This window comes from Platalea leucorodia, assembly GCF_965183815.1.
Source record: "Platalea leucorodia genome assembly, chromosome: 1".
NCBI lineage: Eukaryota > Metazoa > Chordata > Aves > Pelecaniformes > Threskiornithidae > Platalea > Platalea leucorodia.
The window spans coordinates 42,682,890-42,699,840 of record NC_138823.1 but is presented as its reverse complement, the minus strand read 5'-3'; the positions used below and the strand labels follow the sequence as shown (position 1 = coordinate 42,699,840).

Sequence of the window (16,951 nt, the reverse complement as noted above, 5' to 3'; positions counted from 1 at the left end):
TTCATTCTGAGAGAATGAAAGAGTTTTAAATAAGTGAAAGAATTGCTGGGTTCAGAAAAGAGTGTTTCCAAAAGAAAAGGATACACTTGTGCAGCTAAGACAAAAACCCTTTAAAATTACAACTGGGAAAACATTACTTTTTACAAGTAATGAGAAATTAAACGAGTTTGATATAAATATTTCATATATACTTTTAAAAGCCATTTCAACACATATTAAAAACAGCCTGAATAATTAGGATAATTAACATATTATGATTCTTGGTAACTTTTTAAGTAACAAATAATGTAACTTTGTTGTTTAGGAAAAGAGCTGATTTCATTGTACTGGTATGCTTATAACTGTACTTAAACACCATTTAAAATAGCATGTAGCAACACCATCCTTTGACAGATGCAATAATATTTTTATTACTTTTTCTGAAACTGATTAAAATATAGCCATAAGCTATATGTTTGTGCTGGGGTATAATTAGAAGTGGTTTAGTCTAAACACAATCCCAGTATTCAAAAGAATTAAAGAAAAACTGTCAAGTCACAGAGGGAAAAAAATCTACAGATTCAAATTAACTGGCATTTATTGTGATCAGCTATGTCTAAGCTACATGGTTCACAGTTTCCTAGTGCCCTAGATGAAACAAATTATGCGTGTATTGACCACAATAACTTCTAGTGAAGAAAATAAGCTTGAACAATGTCTATGGTTAGCTTTTAAACAGAGCACAAAACCCTGACAGGGTTTTACATTTTTTTTTATTTTAGTTTAATACTCACTCTTCCTAAAGTACTTGTGAGAGGATGAGCACCAGTAACTGATAACAGGTAGCTAACACCATAAATTTATGCCTTTGTAGTGTATCATCTGACGAAAACATAAGAACAGCTGTACGCAATTTCTACTTTTAAACATTTATATTGTATCTATACTTCCATGTGATAAGTACAGTATTATTATTAAGCCTTGCATGTAGGCAGCTGTAGTAAATGCACAATTAGTATAAATGAAAATTCCACACATGACAGTAAGAGTTTGAAGAAATTTAACATTTACAAACTTGTAAATCTTTTATTACTAACTATACAGGCTTGATTAAAATTTAATAGTAAACTGCCAGAATCTCTCTTTCTGCCTTTTCTTCAAAAGGGTCTCTTAAAAAAAAAAAAAAATTCCTGTATCACAACTGATTCAAAAGACATGACATTCTCCCTAAACAGCCAGATGTTTCCTTAAAATGTGCATGTGTATATCTGTCTTACTTATAAAGGTACCATTCATTATAAATACATATACCACACAATAAACAGTTTTATTAGAAGTGACAAGCACTTGGGACAGTAAAATCTGATTTGCATACACAGGGTCTTTCTGGTGTTCAAACATTTAGTGCAATGAGATCTCATTTAGAATCAGATGATTTGCAGGACTTCTCAGAGAACTCATGCACTATCAAGTATGATAACCTATAGTACCCAAATACATACTCAATAAATGAAGGGGCAAGATAAGCTTTCTGACATTGTCCTTGCTTTTTGATTACTTGGCAATTCACAGTAAATGCGCATAAGACATTATCAGCCATCTACATCTTATTTAATGAGAAATACTTCAGATTGGGCAGTCTCCAAAGTGTAATGTGACCCACAACCATAAAGAAAAGCTTTTAGGGTGAAAGTTAGTAATACACAGTGTCAGGCTACCAGGTAAATTACCTGTACAATACATAAGTCTATGTGCAATCTGCATGGTTAAATGATATAAAATAAAGTATTATTTACAACAATATGGAAGAGATTATTAGTTATCCTAACTTAAGTAAAAAAAAAAAAAACAACCTTTGACAAATAATTCCTTTTAAACACTTTCTAATCTGATTTCTAGGGATATTCTCCTTTGAGAGAGGAATTTAGCACATTAAGTGCAAAAGAAGATTATAGCGATTCAGTTTACTGTAACAGACACTTTTTGCATTTTTCCAAGTTCCTTTACATAGTTATTTCTTAATTGCATTTGATGGCAATTCTAGGTTTTACTTTCCTGATTCCCACTTGACTTCTCAAAGTTGATTTGAGCTATTTTACTTCGGAGTTTTGAGTTACTGTTCTGTGTATTACAGCCACAGTTGTCTACGTTCATTTGTTTTATCTATCTCAGTTTTTGGTTTTATACTAGGTCAGCCCTGGTTTTTTTTTCTGTTTCCTTTCCTTTAAACAAATAAAATAAAATTATGCACATCAGGCCACATTCTACTCTCTTCGTGCCCCCCTGTAAGTCTATCAAAACCGCCAGGGTTGGGCATCTGTAAAATAGCCCATCACTCTGGGCATGTATTTTACTGTATTTGACAAGGTATCTCTACATTCTGGACAGACAGTGCATTAGGAAAGGGACAGAAGTTATTACAGAGAAGGCTATAATAGAAACTGATTTATTCCTTCAACATGAGAATAACTATATAAGCTTTCCCACTCTTCACTGTCAAGTATGTACTTATGTAGTCATCTCAAAACCCCGCGATGTACAGTGGTTAATTTTAATGCCATGATCCTACAGTAACTGTTCACAATACATGCAGGGTCCATTTAAATATTAACAATTTTAATATATCCTATGAGAAGGCCCCATCCTTTATAACTGTTATCACATAACTATTTTTAAAAGCATGTTGTATCTTGTAAAAAATTTAAAAAAAACCTCTAATTCTATTCATTTCTGCTAATTCATCCTTCTAAGATGAGACAATAACAGGTGAACACTGATACCAAAGTAGACAAAAAAATACTTTAACAAGCCAATCTAAATAAAAGTAAAAATGAACTTGCAGTAATGGTGACTAGCTCTGTTGAATATGAGGTTTTCAAAACTTGAGTACAATTAGAATTTTTCACATTTGATGTTTGGTGGACAACTGTTCATTTAAAATGCATCAGTAACTGCAATCTATTCAATTTCAGATAAAGGCTCACTATATTCCTTGAAAAATTAAAAATAAAATATAGGCAGCTGTATAAGCGATTATATTGAGAGTTAATCAATGTTTTACATTCAAGTTACAAGTTCTCACAATTTAAAAATCAAAATAAATTTAAATTAAATTCTAGATGTGATTTTTTGATTAGCAGGAAAAACACACAACTCTCTATTATCTAAATGCTCATATAAATGCAAAAAAAAAAAATCCCCTACCCTTCAGAATTTTAAACATTTTACATTTGATCAATACAAAATGTTACTTTGTTCTAATATTTGAATTATTTTTAAATATTTTTTTAAGGCTGCCTAAACATTTAGTAATTGGTTAAAGATGCTTAACAGTTCAGTGGACAGATACTGCACGTTTCTTTCAAAAGTAATGCCAGCTAAATCCTCACTAGTAGCAGATATTTGTAGAATATCTCCTTGAGAGCAAGTGCTCTATCCCTTCAGTGGTGGTGGCTGCTAGCTCTTTTTAACTCTACACTGATTTGAGAATGATCTAATTGCTCTCACATATTTCACATTTTCCAGAATATCTCCCCTTGGTAAACAGATAAACTTGTTCAAGAACCCTCCCCAAAAGGTATTTGCTGACAAAAACTGGTTTTAAAGGTATAAGAGGTTACAGATACAAAATTTTAAAAAACTTATGTTTTAGACTCTGAAATAAAACATCTCTTTTAACAAAATAACCTTGAACAGTTACAAACAGTGGTTTATTTAGAACATGAGCAGTGCCCTCTTTAACCCATTAATTTTAAAACACACGCACTACCCTCGAAGGAGGAGACTTAAGGGCACCATTTTGACTGACTAGCTGCAGAGATGGACGACCATTAGGAGTGGCTGCGCTTTGTATGCAGTGCCTTTTGGAATTACACAAACTTTTAAAAAGTTTCTTAATTTAAATCTCAAAGTTCTACATTGGGAAACTCATTTTTCAGGATAACTACTAAATGAAAAGTACACACCAAGAGACACAGTTGAACCAAGCATTCGAGAAAAGGTGAATGCATGTCAATTTAGATTCCTGTATTTGCTGTACTGTTGTAGAATACTGTAGTTACTAACTTTTAAACACTATTGAATAGGATTGGTAAGTATCTAAGAAGGATTTTAATACATTTACAGCTCCCCAGTTTACCTACAAAAAGTAGGGTAACTTTACCAACAACAGCCCATAGTATTTGTTTCCACAGGTGTTTTAATTTTAGAAAATCTTGAAAAAATCACACTGAATCATGTATAGAACCAGAGCAACATATAATAGAGAAGATTATCTTAACTCTTAGAAGTAAGGAAGCTTTGAAAGTTACTTCTATTTTTATTAAACACCACATCATCTCTGTAAGAAGAATTCAGTTTTCTACAAAAAGAGATTAAGTAAGTTTGTGAAAAACAATCCTAAACAACATTTATCTTCTACTATTATTATCACCATCTGGATTATACCTTAAAATTAAACCCAGTTTAGAAGAGTATCAAATTCTGTGAGAACACCCTTTCCTCCTCCTCCTCCCTATGTCCTGAGTTTTGTACTCTGGTTGGATACACTGAATTTACTTTGTAATACATAACTGTAAGTCAAGAAAGATAATCCACAACATGCGCTTCTTTCATGTTGTTATTACCAGAGCCTATACCTATTTTCAGCATTACAATACTAATGATTTAGAAGCTCTTAATTAGGTAAAAATGTAGTAACACCTTAAACACTTCATACTGATGGTCACAGACACAGTATTTGAAGAGTTCTTAAATACTGTTCTCAGTACCATTAACTAGTTTCCTAAAGTTAGTTCTGTACATCTGCTACTATCTATCTACCCTGGTACATTAAAAACACCAACACATGGTGTACTGCTATTAATTTATCAAATTTCTATGCATTTCAGGATAATGTTACTTCAATCAATAAAAAGAAGAGATCAGTGTAAGAAATATTTGGAAAGGAACTCTGAAGTATGAATTCTTGCTACCTATAAAAGAGATCTCTAAACCATAAAAGACAGCTTTGGAAAAATGTTCAATTTCATTCCTTTATACAAACTGATTAATTTTTCTTCCTTAATGAGCCTTTTTTTCTAGCCTAAGATTAGTTAATGTGATTTAATTTTCACAACTGTGAGTCACTGGAAAACTCTGAGATTTCTTCCAAAATCTCTAACCACAAGACTACCCTAGTCAACAACCACTGTACAACAGCTTCTTTGGTCACCCTTCCAGAAAAGGTAGAGATCATTTGCAAACACGTGCTATTCAACACAGAGGGCTATAACAACTGATGCTCAACTTCCACATGTTCAAATAAAACATTTGCTGAAATAGCCTCCCTGCAAGTTCAGTACCCCATCTTCCCTCTCGAGGACCACATACTTGTGTTCAATTTTTAATCTAGAATTAAATACAAAGGCTACAAAAACAAGGCACGTGTAAAGGAGACATCATAGCTCCTCATAAAGATATCAAATTGCCACGTTAAGAGGCGATGTTAATTTTTTAAATAGGATATTTCACTGAAAATTAAAATACAAAGGAGATAATAGGGACAAAGAGAGCATTTCACATCATTACAGTTAAACATTTATAAGTTAAAAATTAAGCAAAAAACTGTATCAGCCAGAACCCATGCTAAAAAGCATGCATGCACACACACATGCACACATATACATGACACCAGACCGCAGTTAGGACGATTTTTCTTTTTTTAAACAAAGCCAGAGGCAATTCTTCCAAGTGATGTTATAATTACACAGCCAAGGTGTACTTGTAAAAAGCCCCTAGCCTGGCCAATTAAAACCTACAGTTATTTTCACTACTTTCAAAACCTTTTGGGACTGTTCAGAAGATTTAAGTATAGAACAAGCTTTACACTACTTTTCAACAAACCCAGGTGTCCCCAACAAAACTGAATTTATTCAAAGTAAAAATGATGCACTTCACAACTTTTACAAAATGTCTGTGAAATTGCCCTATGCACATAGGTCTCCTCCCAGGAAATTCATAGCTAGCAGAACAGCACTATGTTTTAATATTAAACAACCTGAGACTATTTCATTTCTGCAACACTCATTCCAAAAAACGCTCTCCAGAACACAGCATTTTAATTAACACACCGAGAAAACTCCCCTGAAGACCTGCTACACACAAAAGAATTGCTTTGATCCAAACGAATCTGCACGTTTTCCCCTATTATTCTGCCTTAATTTATCCGACCAGGGCCGATTTGATACATTTCCATTAAAAAAAAAAAAAACAACGAACCATCCCTCTGCTAGAGGCAGAGGTGCTGCAGAGGTGATGATAACCCCAGGAAAAGAGCAGCTGTCTCTTTAAAATGCCCTGCTATGTCCCTGATCCCACGTGGAACCAACATCAGCAGCACTTTCGCATTAACTTCAATGTGAGGCGAGATGAGGCATCATTATTTTATATAAATAAAACGAGGAGACTGCAGAATACATTCTTTGTAGGAGACAAACAGGTGAACTGAACGTGCCAGGGAAATCAGCAACCACCCGCAGAAGAGGTGCCCTGCCCCTGAGCCCTCTCTGCTTTCCCTATGGAGCATTACCTCAACCCCACACTACTCTGAAGAATCCAGTTTAAATAGAGGAGGGAGCCACCAGGAAAACTTGAAATTCAAAGGCAACGAAAATGCACTTTATAAACCGGAAAGGTTTACTCTTTGCCTCACACATCCTAATTAGATCAGGAAAGTGACACTACGAAGGCATTACATTCCGGTCCAAAAAAAAAAAAAAAAAAAAAAAAAAAAAAAGAAAAAAAAAAAGGAAAAAAAGAGGAAAAGAAAGGAGCCCCCATCTCCAAACCCCCCCCCAAACATACAAAAAAAGGCATTAAAAAAGGAAGTTATAAAGCAGCACATAGAGCATTTATCTTATCTAGGATCACTCCACATTACCCCCAAGTTATGCACTTTCTGCACTATCATCTCCCCCTACCTCTCTCTCCTGAAAGCGATTTTCACGTTTTCTCATTGTCGGTGGCGAGTTATAAGAGGCTTTTGCCTTTCCAAAGAATTCATCAACAAAAAAAATAATAAATATTAACTCCTTGCTCCCTGAAACCTTAAAACGGTCTCGGGAAGACATGGGTTTTATTCTGTTACCTTGAGGAAGAAAAGGGGGAGCAGCCCCGATTTTTAGGTATTTTTTGGCATTTTTTTCTGATTTTTATTTTGTTATATGCCTCAGTTCTCCCTCCATTTTGGTTGTTTATGATACTGACAACAAGCTGTCCCTGCTCTCTCTCTCTCTCTCTCCGGATCTCTCCTGCTTTCAGTTAGCAAACCCCCCTCCCCAATGCAACACGACTCAGCACTTACTTGGGTTCACACTTTTCTCTAAACACACACCGATGGGGAAGGGAAAAGCTTCTGGGCCACTCGGAGGGGGAGAGCAGGCAAATTCGTTTCTTTATTACGAAAAAAAAAACTTTTGTCCAAAAAACGACGGGGAAGGGGGGTCGAGTGCCCCAAACTCACTCCGGATCCCCCCAAAGAGGCAGCCGCCAGGTCCGGGGGACACCCCACGGGTAGCCGGGTCCACGGGGGAAATTTCTGTGCGAAATTCGGCCGGTTTGAGGCGGGGGGCGAATTTATATTAATTTTTTCCCTCATTTTTCGGCACCGCGGTCTCTAATGTCTTCCGCTCCCTCTCGCCGCTCTCGCCGCTGTCACTGCCTTCACAGCACAGGCTCCGGAGAGGCGAGGAGGGGAGGGGGCGGCCGCCCAGCTCCTGCCCCTGCCCCTGCCCCGCGCCGCCGCCGCGGCCCCGGCCCCGGCCCGCCGCGGGGGTCGGCGGCGGGCACCCCGCGCCCTCCTGCCGTCCCCCGGGCAGACCGCTGCCTCGCCCGCTCGCTCGCGAACCAACATAGCGCCGCGGGGAGGGAGGGGAGGAGTGGAGGAAACTCCTGAGAGAGGTTTTTTTCTGAAAATCATCTCTTTCTCCCTCCGAGGGAGGGGAAGGGGGGGCACCGCTCGCCTCGCCTCCCCTCCCCGGCTCTCCCCCTCCGGGGGGGTCCGACGCGGGGCGGTGGGGGGCTGCGGGAGATGGGGGGGAGAGGGATGGAAGGGAGGGATGGTTAACACAAACTTTTCCTCACTGCTCGCTGCTCCTCTCTCCTCTCCCCCCTCCTCCTCCTCCTCCCCCTTCATAATTTAAATAACCCTGATATTTCCCTGCTAAACCCCGGCGCCTGCCCCCCAAACCCGCAGCAGACTCACCGCGGGAGCCTCAGCATCCCCTCTGCGCCCCGTTTCCACCCTTTACAGTGTTCTCCGATTTTTCTGTAATTTTTTCCCCATATTTCGGGCTGGACGCGGCGGGCCTGGAAATTGTTTGCTTTCCCGTCTTTCCAGCAGCCATTGTAGTGTATGCGCTGCGGTGCAGCCCAGCCTGCCGCACACGCCGCGCCCACACCGCCCGCCGCCCACACGCACCGCGGGTTGGACGCCTCCCCCCGTCAGTCAGGGCCGCGGCCGCGCCCCGCCGCCGGCGCCTGCCGCCCGCGCCGCCCGCCCCGTTGGTGGAAGGAGGCGCCGCTCAAGGCCGGGGCGGGCCCGCCGCCGCCGCCATTGGCCGCCCGGCCCTGCCACTCAGCGCCGCCGGGGCGTGGGCGGCGGCGGCGCTGGGCCGGGGGGAGCCGCGAGGCCGGGAGCGGGGTAGGCTGCGCCCGTACTTAAGCGGGCTGCCCGAGCCGCTGACGTCTTTCGAATTGGAGACGGGCTGCCCCCTCCCGCCCCGGGCTCCCGCGGACACGGCCGGCGACGGAGGTGAGTGCCGCCGCCGGCGACCCGCGCTGCCCCTCCGCCTGCCGTCCGGCGCCGCTTCCCCTTCCCCCGCCGGCGGGAGGGAAGGCTCGCTCGTCCTTCGCCCGCGGGCTGCGGGAGCCCTGCCGCAGCCGGGAGACGGCGCGGGGGGCCCGGGCTGCGAGGCGGCGCGGCGGGGCCCGGGCTCCGCTCTCTGGCGGCAGGTGGTGCTGAGGGAAGGCTGCGCGCGCGCCGGCCGGCGGCCGTTGGGCACCGGTGGCCGTTGGGGTGACGGCCGTTACCCGCGCGAGGCGGGGGGAAGGGGGCGCGGGGCTCCTCCGGCTCCCCCTCCCCACCCCCTCACCGCCGGTCAGGGAAGGCAGGGGCTGGGCGGTGGGCGCCGGCGCCTCCCGGGCGCTGGCCGGCCCCGTGGCGGCCCGCCCGCCCCCTCTGCACCTGACTTGCCCCCAGCCCTCTTCTGGGGGCTGAGGCGGGCGAGGCAGCTCAGCCCTGCCGAGCGCCCGGACCCGCCGGCTGCCTCCGCTCCCCCCGCCCCGTTTGTCCCGCTGTAATAGCGATAAAAACCGTAGGATTTTTATACGGCCTTCACTCCAGGGTTTAAGGTTTAATAAGCTGGTCTGTATGGCGGCATAATTAGCAATGCTGTATGTATATATGCATTTAAAAAAGCCAAACGCTTTTCAATGGGAGGGAGCCCATGGAAAAATATCCTGATGGTTTATGAACTGAAAAAGCCCTAGGGTTAAAGAGTGCTAGCAACAAACGTATTTCTCTGTGGTACAGTTTACAGCTGTTAATGTGTTAAAGCGTAATTAAGACCTGCGGAATAGACAAGCCTTTGGTTGTGGTTGGGCTCAGACCTGTAATCTGAAAGCAGGAAGGGAAGGAAGCCTGTGCATGTGCAAAAGCTGAGGGGAAAGATCTCTTCCTGCTCGACTGCTCGTTCCGTCCCACAGCAGCGTTTCGGTGTGACCTGCCTGCCCTTCTAGCTGATAATGTTTCAAAGCCTGAAGTACTTCGGAGAGGGGGAGCGAGGAACACGTGCGGGAGCATCAGACCTTTTTGGTAGTGCTAAGCATGTTTAAGCATTTGCCTACTCTGAACTAAGCAGCTTCACGAGAACCTGAACTGCCTGTTCATTAAGTAGGTATTTAATGTATTGTGTGCATTGTTCCTTAACTGGGCATGGTTGCCGACTCTGGTGGTATAATCAAACTGAAAATGCTAATTGCTGTTTGTGTAATGAATGCTGATGATGACACATCCTACGACTCGGGAATACTCTTTCAGAGAATAAGGGTGAAGTCAGTCTAATACTGTACACCTTGAGATGTGTCTGCTTAGATGGTATTACACCTCTGATATCAATGAGAGAGGGAGAGTTGTAACGCAGACACAAACAAACCTCTGAAAATTATGTGTTTGACTTAGATGAGGCATTGTGATATGCTGCTTTTGTTTCCTTCTACTACTACTTCCTTCTGCTTCTGTGAAGCCTGGATGATGCTAATGTTCTACATTCTTGTGTTTCCATTTAAGTTGGAAGTGCCTGATCAAAAATCCTCCTGCACCCACAAAAAAAGCAAACAGTTGCCTGGCTTGTAAAGTTAACTTAAATGCTGGATAGTTCTCAAAGGAAAGTGGAAGGGTTTCCTGATGCTGGTTTTTAAAAGGCCCATTTGCAGAAAAAGACAATGTGGAATGCAAAAAAAATACTCAAAGCACCAGGAGAATATACTTGCACAGGATGTAAAATCTAAGGCTTATTCACCTGGAATAGCTTATTCCTACCCAAAGAAGAACCTTCCTCTAAAACATTGTTTTCTGTCTGTGAGCTACTAAGAGCAGTATTTGATTTTTTTGTTTGTTTGTTTGCTGATACCAAGCAAAACTGGCTTTTTGCTGCAGAATTGCAGTTATCAATCTCTAACGTGAACAGAAACAGATTTGAGTTTAGAATTAGCAGCAATGTCTTTAGGAAAAAAAAAAACAAACAACCAAACAAAGATCAAGCAAGGATGTTCTTTCACAGTTTCCTTAATCAGCTGTACTTTAATTTGCTGCAAAGAGCTCTCTTTTCCTCACCCCTGTGTTTCTGCTTGCGTTGGCTCAAACAGTCATCTGGTCAACATTAATTTTTTTTTTTTGGTTAGACGTAGTATTTGTTTGGAACAAATACCTGCATGGCCATATGTGTGCCAGAGGCAACGTATGGGAAGTAGTAAAGGGAATGAGGGTCTGCTGTTCCTCTTGATGTCGTCATCTTGGATCAGTGTAGGTTCTTGGCACTGAACTGTGTGTCTCTGAAGCTTACAGTTCCTAGAGTCAGTGTCAAACTACTAAACTGGTGAAAAATGTGATTCAGGCTGTCATACACAGTATGAGTGGATCTGGTCCCTCCTTGCGGTGAAACCATTTCTTTTTCTGTTAAGTATCTGATACAGCAACACAGGAGATGGTTGGGCACTTGTTATACCTGGGAAAGCTCAGTGAAGATAGAGATGTGATCCAGCTAAGGAGTAGGCACAAATCCGGAAAAGTTTACTTGTACATTGCTCTCACACACTATTAATTGAAGTGTCTACAGTGTGTTGGCTGCAAAGGGCTTCTATGGAGCTGTTACTCCTAGACATGGTCACTTCCTCAATGATCTGACAGGTTGGTATGAGAGTCACTGCAGTGGCTTCATTCTCTGCAGGAATTTATCAGGGAGTAAGTGGTCTTGGTGACAGGCTGAACTTGCCTGAACATTTTGCAAAAGTTTTGTGGTGGTGTTTTTGTGTTTTTAAGACAACCAAACTGTGTGTGTTATTGGAAGGCCTTTATTACATGCTGCAGTTCAGACTTAATCCTGAGTTGCTGTTAAAAGTAGATACTTAACCTGTCTCTTTTCTGTTTCTAGCCAAGTTACGAGTATCTGTCTAGAATGTCCAGGCATGCACAACAGCTTAGAGACCATGATGTAAATCCATGTGTAGCGGTAAGATGATCAAACTGGGATTTTTGTTTGTATGTTTCAATGTTAAATAATGCAATTTCTAGGGATTTTTTTTTATGGATAGTACTCTAGCATTGGCATTTTGCATAAAAAGTTTCTGAGTCTGAAGATGGGGAAAGCTGAAAAATCATCTGTTATAGCAAGTGTGAAGTAACAACCAGTAATTCAGCATAAATAGGAGTAATATAACTGATAGCAATCTCTTCGGTTTTCTGTCCTTAAAACTAGAGCCTGAAATCCTGGTTAGACAAGCTTGGTTGATTTTTAAATGCCTTTTGTGGGTTATACCAAGCATCCTTGTAAACAACTCTTCTGTGGACTCTATCCTTACTATTTGAAAAGTACTAATGTCTGTTATCTCTAAATGAAGTCATTGCTTGGAATTACTGATTATCCTCTGTGATAGATGTTCCTCTGCTCTCTTTGATAGTATTCTTTCATCTGAGAAGCTGCCTCCTATCTTCATAGATATTCTGGGACTTGTTAGAATTTCTAGACACTGAGTACAGTAACTTCCCTCAGCTCTGAAGTATGTTTTCCCTATTAAAGGAAACAGATGCCTCTAGAAAATGTTTGGATGACAACAACTATAAAAAGGATATGTGTACTGCTTATTTTTTGAAGTATAAAAGCTGCAGAAAATTCTGGGTAAGCGCAGTAGATCTTCTAAATGTTACTCCATGCTTTGCTTTAAGTATGTTATTTCTGACACACTGCTTTCTGAACTCTTCAGACTTAGCTAGTGCTGACTGCTGCTGTTCTTACGGTGGCTTACAGGCCTAGGTAGTCTCTGTGTGTGTTGCTGGAAGACTTAAGCAGATGCACATCAAAGTTCTTCACTTGATTCTCCTGAGTTTACCCTCTTAGTTTGTGAGTTCGTGTTCTTGCAGGACCTGGTATGTTTCCCTCTGAGTTTGAGTCAGATATTTCTAGTAATATGTTCTGTTTTAAATGGATATAATGAAAAAATTCTGAGGTAAGATAAGTTAATCTGTTTTTCCATTGGCTTGGGTCATGTTTACTTTAACCTAAGATAAAGCTTAGGAAGAGTTCATTCTTATTTGGTGGTGTCCTTATTTCCTTTTTTCTTGCAGTAGAAAAGTATCACGAGGAACTCTGTGCAGTTGAACTGTTGCCTGCTATTTTCTTTCCTTCTGCTATAGTAGTAAAGAGTCTTTTAGCTTAGCGTTTAAATAATTGTGCAAACTACCAAAAAACTATTTACAGACAATTGCATATTAGTCTTATATAGTGTAATGGGAGTACTGTCATTTTACTGTCTTTTGGAGCAGCAAGGTAAACTGTCAGATATCTTCAATTAAATACTAGTACATTTAGTTATCAGCTAATCAGACTTATATCTGGCTCCTGATATATAAAGAGTACTTCTATTAAATAACCTTACTCATTTGGAGCTCAGAGGCAGAGACTTCTGAGAAATCTGTGTTCTCACTGTCACTTTCTTCTATTTTCAGCATGACATTATGATGCAAAGGAGAAGAAATGGTGTGAGACCAGAGATGCCCTCAGCGGAAGAAAGAAAGAAAATGTTGGAATCAATGGGGAAGCCCTACTGACTAGAAACTTGCATTGACTGTTTTCACTGTACATATGAAGACTTATCAGCAGCAAGTTGCCCTTCTATGAACTGGACTTTAGAGTTGCTGTATCTTGGATTAAAATAAGCTCTTAAATTTTGAAATGTGTGAGCTTTCTAGGATAGAACTTCTTGGTTTTCTTCATATTCCCTGTCATGGGAACATGGCCCCTCACTGGAAGACACGGGTATCAACACAGCTTATGTCTAGACACTTTGGAAGTAGAAACTAATTTGCTGTGAAATATAAAATTAATGGGACTCACAGAAAGTAGGTTTGAAAAGAGGGGGCTGGTGAGTGTTGTAGCGTAGCTGTAGGGATGGAGCAGGTTGAGAGACTGGTATGTGCAATGTGTGTCTTGTATCCAGCTATTCTGCCTAATATTCTGGATTTATCATGTATGATCCTATCGCTATTTTCCCATGAGTTGTATTATGTGTCCCGGGTTTAAATAAGACTGTTCATGAACTAAAATCCCAAATCCAACAAGCTTGTCATTAGGTCTGCTGCTGCACTCAGCAGTGACAGCAGAAGCTTGCAATAAATCAGATCTGCAAGCTTTGCTTGTTACAAGGTTAGAGAGGTTGATGAAGATAGAACTGAACTCCTCAGGTCTGCACTGAATAGTACCTTCTGTGGATAGTAAATAGATACTTTGCTGGCGGGGAGGCAGGGGGACTTGTAGACATGTAAACATATACTCTGAGTGACATGGCAGGTTTAACTATAGTACGTCTATCTAAGACTCTCTGGACAGCTGAAGCCCTGGGTTTGGAAATGCTTACTCATACAAGACTACAAAGCTCAGTTTGAACAGGTACTCTAATCTTAAGTGAGATTGATTCCTTAACTAAACTGAACAACTAGTAAGTGTAAATGGGTTGCTGTCTAGTGGAAACAGAGTTTTCTTACCTTTAGTGCTTTCAGGTGTCCTGGCTTAAAAGCTCACACCCTGTGGTAAAACAGAAAAAACACTGTCATGAGCTCAAGTTCCATGTGAAGTCCTTTAGGACTTGCTGCGATCAAGTTGGCAGGACTCTGGCTGACCTCATGGAGGATGGTGTAAAAGTGTTGTCTCTCTATTTAGACTGTTTTGGAAAGATGACACGGCTTCCTGTTTCTCCTTCTGCCTGGCTTGTCTTGCTTCTTTCCACTGGAGGCCTATTTCTATGCTTAGTGGGATTTTTATGCTGTTTCCACCTTTCCCCTTGTTATTTGACCTGAGTAGTAACTAATGGAGATCTGCTTTTCTTCTTCCTCTTCTTTCTGTCTGTTCTCCTTAGACATCCGAGTTCTGAAATTGATGGATCATACCCTTTCTGTTATTGGAATGAGTGTGTAACTCTATGCCTTTTGAGCACGCGCTTCTCTGAGCAGAGCTGTGCAGCCTCCAAGCCGTGTCACAAGTTCTCTAGTCAGTTCCTGGCAAGGGAAATAGACTTTCTTCAGTGAAGATCATCAGATTCTTTAAATTACTTTCTCTGTACTTAAAATTCAAACTTTGCTGACATTTTTCTTTTTTTGGGGGGAACAGAGAAGAAACTTTCATTGTAGATTCAAAGGTTTTCTAGTCCATCACCTCCTTGCCACCTTCCAGTACCCTCCTACACACCAGTCTTCCCCCCCCCGATTTGGCACAAATACTTTTTTACCAATTTAAGCATTTTAGTCTGTTCTCATTCCAACATTTTTTTTTCCCTAGTAACTTTGTTCTGTCTCTGATCTAATGAAGTCCTGCAATGACTTTCTAATACAGCTCCTCTTGAAGGTCTTGTGTTCTCTGTTCTCCCTGTCTTGGTGAGAGGAGAACTTGTTGCTTTCATTAGTCAAACTTAAGCCATAACACTTCCTCATTGGCCATGCTTCTCTTTGATCTTCTTGTTCATCTGCAGTTTTTGGGGAGCTGATTGTCCCCTTCTTCTTGGGGCTGTCTCTCTGGACTCTTCTGGTTTTGCTGCCTTGCTTGTCTAAGGGCACCTTCTCTCCCACTTGGCACAAGTTTGTCATTTGGCACCTCTGCTGTATCTTTGGGCGTGTTCTTTGCTCCTATGCCTTTGGCTATTATTCTAGTGCTTGCTGTTTTCCCGTTGCTGTGCTCTTACGTTCTGGACTTACATTAAAATCTACTGTATGTTTTAGTTCTATGCAAGTAAAACAGCATCTCCTCTTGGTGTGATTTTGCTGATTCTTCCTTGCATAAGCTCAAGTTCCTTAAAGGTACATCATTTATCCTAGGTTTTCCTTTCAAGTTTTCTTTGAGTATAGAAGTGCCCTTTCTCTTAGGTTAATTGTTGCATTTACATTTTTTTCCTGCCAGTATTTACTCGGAAAGTTTCCACTGGTTTTGTTTTCTTGTAAAGGATGATTGACTTATCTTTTAATAGGTACCCTGTACGGCTTTGTAGAGTGTTTGTAAAGTAGTACTGGACTTCTGAAAGTCAGAAAAGGAGATGCATGCCCTACTTCCAGGTATCAAACAATGCAAGAATGGGATCGCAGGACAGGCTAAGGCGCATGTAATGCAAGAACAGCATTCTAATATTAGAGTTCCCAATCATCAGTGGGCACACATGGTAAGCTCCCTGCAGGTGTTAGGACAAAATTGAGTTTAGTGAAGAACTGGGAGCGATTTAAGCAGTGACCTTATGGATTTAATTCAGGTAGTGAGTCATCTGTTGTAAGGGATGCCTTTTATTCCTTTATTTCCATGCATGTGCCTTATAGTTACTGACAAAGAACACAAATTCATTAAAAATCTTGGAAAGCAAGAAGTTTTCTTCCTCATGTCATAATGCCTCTCTAGAGTGATCCATTAGTTAAGTCTGAGTTTTCATCGTTATTCCCCCCCCCTCACTGGAGGCTGCTGTTCTTGCTTTCAATACTGAAGCTCAAGAGTGGTAAGTTACGATAGCTAAAACATAGGCCCTTATGTATGAAATGGTTGAGTTTTTTCCATTAATTTTTGTAGTGTGATTAACTGTCTTTGGTTGTGCGCCAAAGATAATCGTCTTTTCCTCATACCTGAGAGCTTATATTCCACACTTCACTGAAACACTAATGTAAGCTGTAGCCTGCTAGTCTTACTGGGCAGAAATAAACTGGGCTGAATTCTTAGTTTTGCTGAAGTACAGTCTTGTGTACTAACCCAGAAAACATAACACAAGGGACCAATATAATTAATTCAGAAGCAGGGAAAAGACCTGTGGGTTTTGTTTTGTTTAATGGGTGTAATCACTTTGCTTGTGGAATGAGGACCAAATCTGGATAGTGGCATTAATGTTTCATTATTTTTTTGACAGCTGGATGGTGCTGTTGCACAACAGACTGTAGGAAAAACAGACTCACTCCACCCACTACTGGCTCTTTCAAGCTTTTTTTAGCCTCTTCCCACAGAGATAGCAGAACTCACACAGAAGGGGAAGGTTGGTGCTGTGTCTACACTATACAGAGGAGGAGGACAAGAGTCCAAATCACTGCTGGAAAATAGGAGGTTTCTGTGCAGCCTTGAGAAGCTTTGCAATATGGTCCTTGAAAGAGTATTTTTCACTGTGGTGGTTTGATGGCAGCTGAGCACTGAGCAGCAGCTAC

General features: G+C 41.3%; 2 protein-coding genes across 7 annotated transcripts in view; one reads left to right on the top strand and one right to left on the bottom strand.

Moving 5' to 3' along the window:
• Positions 1 to 8,443, bottom strand: part of PLAG1 (PLAG1 zinc finger) — a 55,253-nt gene extending 46,810 nt beyond the window's left edge. For all 4 annotated transcript variants that reach the window (XR_014229647.1, XM_082325767.1, XM_082325766.1 and 1 more), the window contains exon 1: positions 8,222 to 8,443. Coding sequence is in view for 1 of the 4 variants with exons in the window: in XM_082325769.1 (XP_082181895.1) it covers positions 8,222 to 8,238 (17 nt within the window). In the remaining 3 variants the exon portion in view is untranslated. The remainder of the gene's footprint in view (positions 1 to 8,221) is intronic.
• Positions 8,444 to 8,558: 115 nt separating this feature from the next.
• CHCHD7 (coiled-coil-helix-coiled-coil-helix domain containing 7) lies at positions 8,559 to 16,477 on the top strand. Of its 3 annotated transcripts, none has more exons than XM_082320548.1 (5): positions 8,559 to 8,770; positions 9,645 to 9,910; positions 11,670 to 11,747; positions 12,315 to 12,413; positions 13,241 to 16,477. In XM_082320548.1, exons 3-5 carry the CDS (start codon positions 11,694 to 11,696, stop codon positions 13,340 to 13,342), a joined length of 255 nt encoding a protein of 84 aa, XP_082176674.1. In that variant the 5' UTR covers positions 8,559 to 8,770; positions 9,645 to 9,910; positions 11,670 to 11,693; the 3' UTR covers positions 13,343 to 16,477. The 3 variants fall into 3 exon arrangements, with proteins under 3 accessions (XP_082176674.1, XP_082176673.1, XP_082176672.1); XM_082320547.1 differs by having other exon boundaries at positions 9,551 to 9,910; XM_082320546.1 differs by lacking the exon at positions 9,645 to 9,910 and having other exon boundaries at positions 8,561 to 8,770.
• The last annotated feature ends 474 nt before the right edge of the window (positions 16,478 to 16,951 follow it).